This window comes from Crassostrea angulata, chromosome 10 (assembly GCF_025612915.1).
Source record: "Crassostrea angulata isolate pt1a10 chromosome 10, ASM2561291v2, whole genome shotgun sequence".
Taxonomy (NCBI): Eukaryota; Metazoa; Mollusca; class Bivalvia; order Ostreida; family Ostreidae; genus Magallana; species Magallana angulata.
This window is the reverse complement of record NC_069120.1, coordinates 19712976-19724811: the sequence shown is the minus strand read 5'-3', so window position 1 is coordinate 19724811 and position 11836 is coordinate 19712976. Positions and strand designations below refer to the sequence as shown.

The 11836-nt window shown below is 32.3% G+C and overlaps 2 protein-coding genes across 4 annotated transcripts; one reads left to right on the top strand and one right to left on the bottom strand.

Annotated features, from left to right (window-relative positions):
* Nucleotides 1-48: 48 nt before the first annotated feature.
* LOC128166685 (GTP:AMP phosphotransferase AK3, mitochondrial-like) lies at nucleotides 49-3401 on the bottom strand. Of its 2 annotated transcripts, XR_008241168.1 has the most exons (6): nucleotides 3174-3401; nucleotides 2823-2942; nucleotides 2398-2570; nucleotides 2121-2239; nucleotides 1388-1623; nucleotides 49-1143 (listed from the first exon to the last, which is right to left on the bottom strand). XR_008241168.1 is itself a non-coding variant. In XM_052831998.1 (5 exons), exons 1-5 carry the CDS (start codon nucleotides 3367-3369, stop codon nucleotides 1509-1511), a joined length of 723 nt encoding a protein of 240 aa, XP_052687958.1. In that variant the 5' UTR covers nucleotides 3370-3401; the 3' UTR covers nucleotides 49-1508. The 2 variants fall into 2 exon arrangements, 1 of the variants encoding a protein (XP_052687958.1); XM_052831998.1 differs by having other exon boundaries at nucleotides 49-1623.
* A 248-nt stretch (nucleotides 3402-3649) lies between these two features.
* LOC128166683 (pumilio homolog 3-like) lies at nucleotides 3650-11789 on the top strand. 2 transcript variants are annotated; one of them, XM_052831993.1, is made up of 18 exons: nucleotides 3650-3805; nucleotides 4019-4655; nucleotides 4945-5083; nucleotides 5494-5614; nucleotides 5794-5869; nucleotides 6075-6168; nucleotides 6396-6462; nucleotides 6867-6936; nucleotides 7162-7266; nucleotides 7597-7700; nucleotides 7792-7867; nucleotides 7983-8081; nucleotides 8321-8455; nucleotides 8626-8768; nucleotides 9531-9676; nucleotides 9844-10005; nucleotides 10406-10496; nucleotides 10727-11789. In XM_052831993.1, the coding sequence occupies exons 2-18, from the start codon at nucleotides 4023-4025 to the stop codon at nucleotides 10872-10874; spliced, it is 2409 nt and encodes an 802-aa protein (XP_052687953.1). In that variant the 5' UTR covers nucleotides 3650-3805; nucleotides 4019-4022; the 3' UTR covers nucleotides 10875-11789. The 2 variants fall into 2 exon arrangements, with proteins under 2 accessions (XP_052687953.1, XP_052687955.1); XM_052831995.1 differs by lacking the exon at nucleotides 3650-3805 and adding an exon at nucleotides 3895-3911.
* Nucleotides 11790-11836: the final 47 nt, after the last annotated feature.

Genomic DNA, 11836 nt, shown 5'->3' with positions numbered 1-11836 from the left:
ATAAATATAACCAATCAATCCCACGAGAAAGAAGATAAAGGGACACAACTCAATTTACATTGTATTTTGATCATCTTTCATTAATATGCATAATTTAATGGGTAATGGATACAATTAAGATCATGATCTTGCAAAAATACTCTCAATAAAAGCAGTTAACAATAAACTACTACAAATACTGCTAATTGTGGTACAGCACCATATTAAGGTACATGTATCCTAAAAACAACCAAGTACTTATGAGTTGGTGTTAATCAATACATATACATTGATGTAATGTTTGTAAAATGTTAAGATGATAATCATTCCCATTTTACACATCTGAAAGTTCTGACTGGGTAGTTGTGTAAATACTTGAACAACTGAACATGAAATATTTACTTTCACTATATCAAACACCCCCTTTTTTCAACTTGCGTCTCTTACTACAAAGCACTACACACAATCATTGAATGCATGCCTCATTGGATCTCCTTTTTCTTGGATCATTTATTTGTCTGCAAAGGACAATAAAAGTTTAAATTGTGGGTGCCTTATAACTTTTGTTCCACGGAGCTGGAGGCTTGCAGGTGATTGATCAATCTATGAAGACAGCAAAACCTGAACAATGCAACAATAACAGAAATATCAATAGTTTTCAAAAGATTTGTCATTAATATAAATCCTTTATGTGCATAAAATTGTATTATCCCTATTCAGCACCCTAAGTGCCCAGAAGTGAGAGAGACTGAGAAAATTTGTAACATTTTGTATTAATCTTGTCATGCATAATTTTTTGGTATGGTTTATATATAACCTAAAAATATTGTGATATATAACTATAAAATGGCAGCACTTAAAAACATCAATTCTCAAAATCTTTAGAAAGGCGTCTTGGACAAAAACAGACCAATTTAAAAAAAATTAAAAACAATAATTCAGCTGATTATAATGAACTGTTTTCAATCACTTGATCTTTAAATAAGATTTATATTAACATCAATGGCTAATGTACAAAAGAAAAATAATATATAGAATACAGTACATGTTTTGTACGTACACTGTAAGTAAAACTATGGTGCGAATCCCTTTTGTCAGTGAGATCATTATTTACATGTTATTTTGTGACTCCCTATTGGCCAAAATAAACAAGTTCAGGTCAATGTTATGATCTGCAACTTGAGAAAATTATGTACTGCATTTAAAAAAAAAAGCCAAAATCACAAAAAATAAAATCTTTCAAAATCAAAGCAAATTACAGTAACTGCACCTGAGAGCATCCACTAAGGTAAACAACATTATTTTTCTACCCATTATACAAATTCTTTTTCGCTCATTTACTCCAGTGTACCTAGCTTGTCTTGGAATAGGAAATACAACAGAAAAATCATTATATAAATACTAACATAACAATAATCATGTGTAAATATCAAAATCATCAAGGTGGCACAGCCACAATTAATAACAATCAACCATAAACAAAATGCCTATGTAAAGGAACAAAACAGGCAATGCTATAACGTCCTCAGTTACTTGTAAACTGTGTACTGCAGGGGCTCAATTTTAGTGGACAAAAACTTGTGGACTTTTGGCCAAATTTCGTTTGAATATTTTCCTGTAAATTCTTCCAAAATTCCTAGATTCCTGTTGAAAGAATAAAAAATGCACCACATTGTTTTGCTTCAAATTACACCTCTCTTAATGATACACATATATGAAAATAAGGAGATAGATTTCATGTGGCCTTTTTGCAAATTTGTGATATGCTACAATCAGACATCAGGCTTTAGATACTATTTTAACAGTTTTGTAATTTAGAAAACCTATATTATGAACATTCATAATAGTACTAATGATATATTAAAAATACAAGTACATCTAATGTAATCAAACTATCATATTGTTTGACAACGCAACTACAAAATCATCTTAGATCAATATAGTAGAGAGATTAAAAAAAAAAATTAAAAGCCAAACTAACAATAGAAAAAATATAGTTCTGTATGGTAATCAGAAAATCAAAAATATACTGAGCAAAAAATTACAATAAGCTAGCACTGATGATGATTTAGAAATTTAGAAAATGAAATTATTAATAATTCTGATATATAAAGGCAAACTTTAAAACAATCTTAACTTACCTATAATAATTAAGTACAGGTTCGGTATGGGCTTGATAAGTTTCCAGTCTTTTTTTTACTGTTTCAGGTTTATCATCTTCTCTTTGAATCAATTCTTCGCCAGTGACATCATCTATTCCCTTTACATAACAACATTAATACATAAATTATACAAACTCTTTGAAAACATACAAATACATGTTTATGGTAAATCTCTAGTATATAATAAAATTCTGTCTCTCTCTCTTTCTCTCTTCCTCTTTTTGTGCTCTTTCTATATAGCATTTGCAATACATACTGGAACTTTGGGAGGATTGAAATCTGTATTATAAATCCTCCCGCTAGGTGCATGTGTCCACCTGCTGGTCAATCTACTCATTATGATTTCAAATGGAACATTAAGGTTGATGACAACATCAGCTGGTTCTTTTGTGTGCAGTGCCTCAGCTTGTGGCACAGTCCTCGGAAACCCTTCAACAGTCAATTAGAATTGTGCATATGTTAGCTTTAAACTTTAATTGATAAAATGTATTCCTTTTACAGCAGTATGCATATGTAGCTGGATGGGAGAGATAATGAAGATTTGAATCAGGGCCCCCTTAATCTCAAGTCAGATGCTCTACAACTTGAGCTATCTGGTGCCAGTATTTGAACCTATCTGACCGCCACACATATGAACAGTTTAAAATATAATATGCATTGTGCAATAATATGTATGCTCACCATCAAGAAGCCAACTATCATGCTTCAATTTCTGAAGTTCATTGAGAATCAACTGAACCATAACATTATCTGGAACTAATTGTCCACTGTCAATGTATTTTTTGGCTTGTAACCCTTCCTCTACAAAAAAGTACTTTGGTTTTATTTACATAAAGTACGTTTATTTTACTAAGGATATAAATAAAGATAGATAAAAGAACGGCGATATTTTATGTATCGAGAAAAAAGTAACATATATGCGATATAGACAAAATGACATATACGAGGGTCCAATTTTAACAGGTGTAAGAACGATTTACAATTGTCTTTCTCCATTAAATATGTTCTTCATTGGCTGATAACAAAGCTTACTTGACTTGTTATGGATTTGAGATCGTAAAAGGTCACCACTTGAAAGGTGTTTAAGCCTGAAATCTTTGACAATTCTTGATGAAATTGTGCCTTTTCCTGATCCGGGAGGCCCCATTATTATTGTTCTTAATGTCTTGGAAATCATGGTTGGCTTTATGGTTGAAATTATTAGACTGTATATCAACCAAACTTTCATAAAGTGTGATTAACTCGATGAGGTGGACAAACCGAAAGTACAACCAATGTTAGATAATTTGTACGTGTTTTATTTAATTACAAAAGAGTTTCGATATACTTTTTTCAATAAAAACAATAAAAAAAAGAAACAATGAGAATGTTTCATTTATAAAGTTTCCTAAATATAATCTTCTGAAGCCTTATCATTTATATGTCGAAATGCGAATTTTCTAGGTACGATCTACTTCTAATCATTTAGTTGATGGTTGTCGTAAAATTAAAATCTCTACAGCAGGCTTGTCCTATTGTTATATTATCATTTGGAGTTATAAAAATCAATTGAAACTTAATTTTGGTAACTGTTTTAAAATACCTTTGTATCATTCGTTGCGACATTTTTTACGACAACAGATTCAAAACACGCAACACGAGGGAAGACAAAAATCAACTATAAGGTTAGTGTAATTTAAATGTTTAACAAGATTGAACAGCTGTTCTATCCTGATTATAGCTTTAATTGTTTGAATGGAGTTTCATTAGATTGTGTTATACAATTTATTTGTAAAATTTATCTTATATCATTCAATTTAAAAGAGAAAATCAAAAAAATATTTGAATATTTCATAGACGTTATAAGTTGTGAATTTGAAATATTGTTTATTTCATAGACCGATGAAATATAAAATGGAAGATTCGTCATTTGAAGAAGAACCATCACGAACAAGGAGGCGTCCACCTCGAAGTAAAAATAAAAAGCATACAAGTATGAGAGGAAACCCAGAGGGAGACAGTCTGTATCAAAAGCAGCCAACCAAGATAACAGCCCCACCTAACACAGACAACGAGGATTCCTTCGAAGTTCATTCACCCAAAAAACGGATGAAAAAAATGGAACGCGATGTTCAAGTCATAGAGAGGAAGACGATGAAGAAAAAGAAATCCATGTACAGTGATACAGACTTGTCTTCATTGGACGTTACCGACACACCAGATACCCTGAGTCAAATCAGTGCTATTGCACCTGTGTCAGATGTGTCCATGATGACAACATTCAGAAATCCCAGAGGTCGACATGACATGACATGGGAGAAAGCAGTACAGAAAGCCAGAGGGCAGCCTGACGGTGCAGAGAGGTCGTTCAGTAGGAAGAAGAGCAGTAAGGTGGTGATGACGTACAACAGACCTGAAGTTATCCGAGAGGTGGCAGAGGGGGTAGAGTCAGACAAGTCGGTAGAAAACATTCCAGCCGTGGCAAATATAGCAGAAGAAGAACCTCAGCCTCTAGAGAGAAGAAAGTCTATCAAGGTACCCTTCATACTCGCTTTTTCATTGAAAAGGACATTTCCATAAATGCATGTATGATAGTTAATATATTAACATATTTATAATAAACTTATTTTATTGGTTTATAGTTACATTGCATAGATGTAAACATAACAAATACTGTATGTCATAATATGATAATCAATAAATTTATGGGCATAATATTTTTTGTGATTTGTGAAATTTCATTTACTTGTTTCTATTACTCGATCTTTTCAATAATTGTTTTTCAATGACAGTGATGCTAACTAGCGGTAATGGTATTTGACAGGTTAAAATAAAGAGGGCAGCAAGCAATGCAGCTGGAAAACTGAAGACTTTGAAGACAAAGAAACAGTTGAATGAAAGTCGCACAACACTAGGGGTCAAAAAACGTAAAATTGATGAATCACAGATGGAGGAAAAATCTGGTAATAATATAAGCAAAATGAATAAATGGCAAGTCTTCTGTGGTGATTTTGTTTTCAAATTATCCTTTGACAAAATATAGTATGTCTGGGTTTATTGCTAAAAATGATGTAAAAAGTTAAACTTTACAGTGTTGTATTCTTGCTTATGAATAAGATGCTCATAAGGATAGCTTTTTCTTTCATTTTTCAAAAGTATGTTTAAGAAATATAGTGGATTAAAAAGTATAAAGATGTTTTTAAAACTACCGAATGTGCATTCAACTAGCATTTGTAAATTAATTATGCATGAAGGATAGTTCTTCTAAGTATGTTTGATAATATATAGGCACTGATAGAATAGGGTCTCAGCGGCAGCCTTTATATTATAGTTTGAGAACTTCAATAACAGTCATATTTTTTTTCTATTTCAGAAACAAAAAAGACCAAATTGAAGGAATTGCCATTTAGGGAAAGAAAGAAAGTTAGAAAAATGCTTAAAAATAATTATGAAGCCATTCAAAGGTCAAAGAAAATTTGGGAAGATCTTAGAAGGTTTGGATGCTCTGATTTAATGTTTTGATTTAATTTAATGAAAAAAATTTGATTAGGTTGAAGCTATAATAATGATTATTGCAATCAAATATGAAATTTGTAAAGCATTATATGTGTATTAGATTATAATCATTAATGTTAACTTATTACCTCTTACCTTTCAATTTATCTCAATTCAGACAAGACCTATCTGAAGGCAAGAAGGTTGCTTTGTGTGATGAATTACTGGAAATGGTTAAAGGAAATATGAAAGAGGTAAGACTTTACAAATTATAATCGATGACAGTGAATTGTATTACTACAGACATGAACTGTAAGGAAACAATGCATCATATTACTATATACGTCAATTGTGGTAAGGAAAAATTTTGTATTTTGCTTAAAATCATAGTACATGTGACCCTCTTTGACTGATTTTCTACCTCACCTAAGTTTAACTTAATTTCCTTTGTTGTGACAGTTTGCTTTTGCTCACGACACAGCCCGAGTGTTACAGTGTTTGATACAGTACGGGTCTCCAGAGCAACGGGAGGTGGTGTACCAGGAAATCAAAGGTTTCTTATTTATTCTGATAATTGCATGGGAAAAGTTTCATTGATGAAATTAAAAATCCTCTTAATGAAAATAAAAACTTTGACAGTTGACAACTGTGCATTATAATTTAATGCATTTTGTTTCAAAGCAAATGACCTCAGGTCTGACAGTTGTTTTATGATAAAAAATCATAAATACCAGATATATAGAAGCAATGCCTGTACATGTATTTCTTCTACCTTTCCAGATCAAATTGTTTTAATGTCAAAGTCCAAGTATGCAAAGTTTCTTGTGAAGAAATTCCTGGTTTACGGGTAAGATAGTTGATTGACTCTGTAGCAACAAGATACAGTATATTTTGTTATCAAGGACAGAATAAAAGTATGTAATGATGTGCATCATGGAATATGCCAACAGAGCAATTGCTATTCATAACGCCATGTTCACTAAATAACGTTTATTTCTTAAGTTATGATGTTTTATTTGTATTATAGTGCATGCATGTACATGTATCAAAAAAGTTCATGATATATGTCAGAATGCACTGAAATAGAAACCAAGTTTTATTAAGAAAAAAGTTACTACATTCTTTCTTTTTTTAATGAATTAGAAACATTAACAATATTGTTTTTAAATATCAACATATATTATCTTTGGTGTTGTTTTTTCTCATAATATTCCATACAAACCCATTCTGATTACTTTTGTCTTACTTTAGGCCAAAACCAATGAAAAATGCAGTTATCAAAAGCTTTCATGGAAACGTGCGGAAGTTGGTTAGACATGCTGTAAGTCTTGTCCTTGACATACATGTAACACAAAGTCTAATGGTTTTATACTTTTTAATGCCAACCATTCATTACCTCTTAAATTGTTATGGGAAAACCATCTTTTCCATCAGTTCTAAAATGGTTTCTGCCTTATCTATACTTGATAACTAACTGTTCATGTATTTATACCTAAGATGTTTAATATCTTTGGTTTTCTGTGAATGTTTGTATGATTGATTTCAGGAAGCCTCGGATGTAGTGGAGTTGGCCTACAATGATTACGCCAACGCCAGCCAGAGGCTGTCTCTACTGGAGGAGTTTTATGGACCTAGTTTTACTCTTTTTAAGGTAATCAATTTTGTTAAGCCATTTTATGCACTTTCTTGTGCAGTGATGTGTTAAGTTTTTAATAGTTGTTGCAATTGTTACAAGTTCACCTTTGCACAATGGGAATTAGATGTTGTGTTGTTGAAATAGAAAATGAGTGGATTGTCTCATTAAACTGTACAATATTTTTGTTCTTTCTGTTATAATTCATTTCTATTATCAAGTGTAATGCTTAAGTAATACATGCACAAGTATATTGGTATGTAAAAAGCCCTGTAGACAAAAAAAAAAACAAACCATAATATCATGGATAAAGAAGTTCACATTGTATCCTTATTTTTGATGTTACAGACACCAGACATCAAGTCTCTAGACCAGCTGTTACTGATTCAGCCAGACAAGAAAGAAATGATTCTCAGCAACATGAAGGAGGCCCTGCTCACACTGATTGACAAGTGAGTGATCCATGCTGTATGCCCTGGCTTTTTCATGTGCAGATACAAATATTGTCTAATATGCACTTTATTTATTATTTTTTTCTCCTAGAACAATATTAGGACATTCAATGGTGCACAGAATCTTCCATGAATTCTTTGCCCATGCCAAAGATAAAATGCGATCAGTAAGTTGTATGTTTGTCCCTAACTTTTCAATGATATATTATAAATTTTTACAGTCTTAATTATCTCTTTATTTCACTGAAGTCTCAAACCTGAGATATTTTTTGGTTATTATAGGATATGATTGAGTCCATAAGGGAGCACCTTGTTCCCATGATGCACACAAGGGACGGAGCGAGGACGGCCATGTATTGTTTGTGGTATGGAACAAGTAAGGTATGTGTATCATTTGTATGTGTATGTAGCAGAGTCTTTCAAACTCTTGAGATGCATTTATGAAGCTGTATATGTTGATAATTCTTAGATTACTTTAAGTGTTTGATTTTGAAAATGGGAGCTTTGATGGCCTCTGATATAAGTATATTTGTTGATTCCTAGTATTGTGTGCATTTCTATGCTGTATTTTAATAGATTTGTGTTGAATTTTATTTTGCATGAGTTTTCATTAATTGCAGGACAGAAAGATCATAATGAAGAGTTTCAAATCCCATGTTGCCAAGATTTGCAAAGACGAGTTTGGATACTTGGCTTTGATTGCACTGTTTGACACAGTAGATGATACCAAACTTGTGGGGAAAATCGTTCTAGAGGTCAAAACTTGTGTTGTATTTTAAATTCTTTAAAGTTTTGTTCACTTCCAATCTTTTCAACAATATCTGCTGAAACAAGTATTGAATATTAAGTCCATCTTAAAACTGACTTATAATTATTATTTTAATGAAATATAGATTTGTATTATCTAATGTATTTGGATTTGCAGGAAATATTCAAGTCCCTGCATGACATTGCTCAGAACCAGCATGGTAGGAAGGTCCTCCAGTATTTGTTGTGTCCCAGGGATCCCCATTTCTTCCAGCCTGACCTAGTCCGAATTTTGAAGGAGGGAGACAACAACCCCCACAGGTAATGCAAGGGATAACATTTAATTAAAACGAGGATTATCACTGGTTAATGAAACTCTACTTCAGTTCAACACTTCAGTACTTCAATTACTCAAGGAAACACTGTTCACTGCTTTGTGGTTGTGACACTCCACAATCCACAGTACTAACTAAATCCAGACAAAGAAAATAAGAAATTTGTGCCTTTTTATTGACAAAAAATCTTACAAAAGTATCATTCACTCAGCTATATTTAACATTGTAGATAAAACAACCTATGAGGAAACAGTTTAGTGCAAATATAAACTAATTTTTCTTGTTATACTTTCATGTTAAATACTGAAATCTGATTGGTTAAGACGCAGTTAATAATATTTACTATTACCCTCAGCGTTAGCAACGCACTTGGCAACGGGTAATATTAAAAAATGTTACATGCGCGAAAATTATGCGCGTACGGTTCGCTGTAGAATTCACGTTATTCCTATATAAAAGCAGTAAAATTTTCTTAAAAATTTTAAAAAAGACATTCAGTATAACAAAATAAATAGTGCCTGTTTGGGAGGATAACAGTTGAAATTGACACCCCTCGAAAACCATTGTCAACCTCCGCTTCGCGTCGGTTGACAATGGTTTTCTCGGGGTGTCAATTTCAACTGTTACCCTCCCAAACAGGCACTATTTATATAATAACAAGAGCTTAAAGCAGTACAGTTTATTTACTGTTTACATATTGTATTCATGGATCATTCCCAATGCTGATGTTTACTGTGTTTTTTTCCAGTAAGAAGGACACTGCACTTCGTTACAAGGAATTGCTGACAATGGTGTCTCCACCTTTCCTACAGTACATAGTGGATCATGCCCGAGATTTAGTCCTGGAAAATGCCTCATTGCTTCTAGTCTTGTCAATTCTAAACTATTCACTAGGTATGTTGTTTTTTACTATAAAATTATGTAATATGAAAATATACATATAAAATATGTGTTTTATATATGTAATATAAAAATATGATCACAGTATGTAATGTACATGTAAACATTAACACCATCCTGTAGGAGTTCATTGTTGAACATTTATGACACACTTGTTACAGGTGATCCGAGTGAAGCCATGAAAGCAGTCGCTGAGATAGCCGCAGAACCATTCGTAGCCGGCAGCTTAGAGAACCAGCACATCGTGGAGCATCCAGCAGGTCACATGACACTGAAGCATCTGATACAAAGAGACAGGGAGAGGATACAGGCCGGACAACCTGGTAAGTCACCAAGTTTGACAAGAACTCATTGAAAAGTGAGGGAAGATCAGAGGGCTGTTCCATTGTGAAGCAATTTAGTTGCTAGATTTTCTAAAGTTTGTTGAATACATGTATATTCAATAACATGGATATCTAAATTTTCTTTAGAGTACAAATGTATTTAATTACATGAATTTCAAATGTTTATATCTGACATTTGTATATGTTAGAGTGCATGAACTTTACTCAGTGTATTTTTCACAAAATTTGCAACTTGCCTAAATTATATTATATAGAACATTTTTTTGACATATATAAGTCAATCTTCTGATAGTGATTGACCACCTAAATTATTTGTTAAAGAATAATGTTTTACTGTTATTAGCATCAAATCAGGTTCTGACTTTCCATTTCATTGCAGTGCTATTCTCTCAAGTCTTGTTGAGAACTCTAAAAGATGGGTCTTTGAAGTCCTGGGCAGCTTGTAACAGAGGATGCTTCACCCTCTTATTGTGAGTACTTCATTGAACTTACATTGAGTTTACATTTCTTATCAATGTGATACATTTGTAATACAAAAATGTTATATGTCTGAGGCGTTTTGATGAAGTTGAGTGGTTGCTGGCAAGCATTCCCTTCGTAACAATAGGGAATGATAGCCAGCACTCAGACTCTTGAACATATGCTACAGATGATGCACATCACAGCATTTAAACTAACCAGTAGAAATATTTTTTTGCAGTCTTCTGGAAGTGGATCATCCGGAAATTACAGACACAGTCATTAGCCAGCTGTCTGGAATCAGGAGTTCACTAAAGAAAATGACATTTAGAGGAGCTCAGATCCTGTTACAGAAGTTAGACGCATTAAGCGGGGAATATAAACTGTAGAGTCAGAGTGGACCGAGACAAATCATCAAATGTCAAAATAAACAATGGAATGTCTAAGATACTGTACATATTTACACCAGTAACAGGATAATTATAGTTTAATGGCAAGCTCAATGAAGAGAAAAAGTGTGTGCTTGCAAGCTTGGGTGATTGATGAGATGGGATGAAAAATCATGTGTATTTTTAATTCAAGTGAAAATTTTATTACCTTACAGTTGAGGTTGTTTTGAAAATGTAATCAAACTTAGAGTTGTCTGTCCATTGGTGAGGTTAAGAGAATGTTGCTGTAAAGTATACAACACTTTAAATTGAAAGATAGATTTTGAACATCCTTTTCTTTCTTTTTACATTGTAAATAAAAATTGCAACACATTTTTCAGATGACTGAACTTTACAGTTAAAAATTAAAATCACCTGTTAAAAAATTATATACATGTATTTAATCTCTCTATTTAAAAGATCTTTGTACATACTAATCCTACAAATTATGTTTAAAAATACCCAAGGAACAGACAATTTTAAGTAAGAAAATATTAAATAAAAGTGAAAATTTAGGAAAAGATTGGATCTGATGGATTCTGTCTGCCAGGGCATGAAATTGTTCTTCTCACATTCATATCATTTTAAATATGTGCAGTTTACTTGCTGTAGAAAATCTTTGTACATATTGGTATTACATTTGGAATGCAAAAAAACTGTAAAACATGTATTTTGTGAAATATATTGTACAAGTTTACCATCTTTAATTAAATTTTTGTGAACTTGTTTAAAGTACAACTATCCAATTTTAATTAAAACTGGTTTTATTATCATTATGAAAAAAAAAGTCCTATATCACCCTATTTGTTGTCATAGGGATTGGGAGATGTGTTGTATTTGTAAGATAAATGTGAATTAAAAGCATACATAACAGATTTCAATTCTTAATTTAATGACATGTTGTTGTTTTTTTTTTGTTTTTT

Coding starts and splice junctions, on each gene's coding strand:
- LOC128166685 (XM_052831998.1), bottom strand. CDS start 3,369: ATGAAAGTTTGGTTGATATACAGTCTAATAATTTCAACCATAAAGCCA. Junction 2,943..3,173: donor TCAAATCCATAACAAGTCAA/GTAAGCTTTGTT, acceptor ACTTTTTTGTAG/AGGAAGGGTTACAAGCCAAA. Junction 2,571..2,822: donor TGATAGTTGGCTTCTTGATG/GTGAGCATACAT, acceptor TGACTGTTGAAG/GGTTTCCGAGGACTGTGCCA.
- LOC128166683 (XM_052831993.1), top strand. CDS start 4,023: ATGAAATATAAAATGGAAGATTCGTCATTTGAAGAAGAACCATCACGA. Junction 7,701..7,791: donor CTGCTCACACTGATTGACAA/GTGAGTGATCCA, acceptor TTTTTCTCCTAG/AACAATATTAGGACATTCAA. Junction 10,497..10,726: donor GGATGCTTCACCCTCTTATT/GTGAGTACTTCA, acceptor ATTTTTTTGCAG/TCTTCTGGAAGTGGATCATC.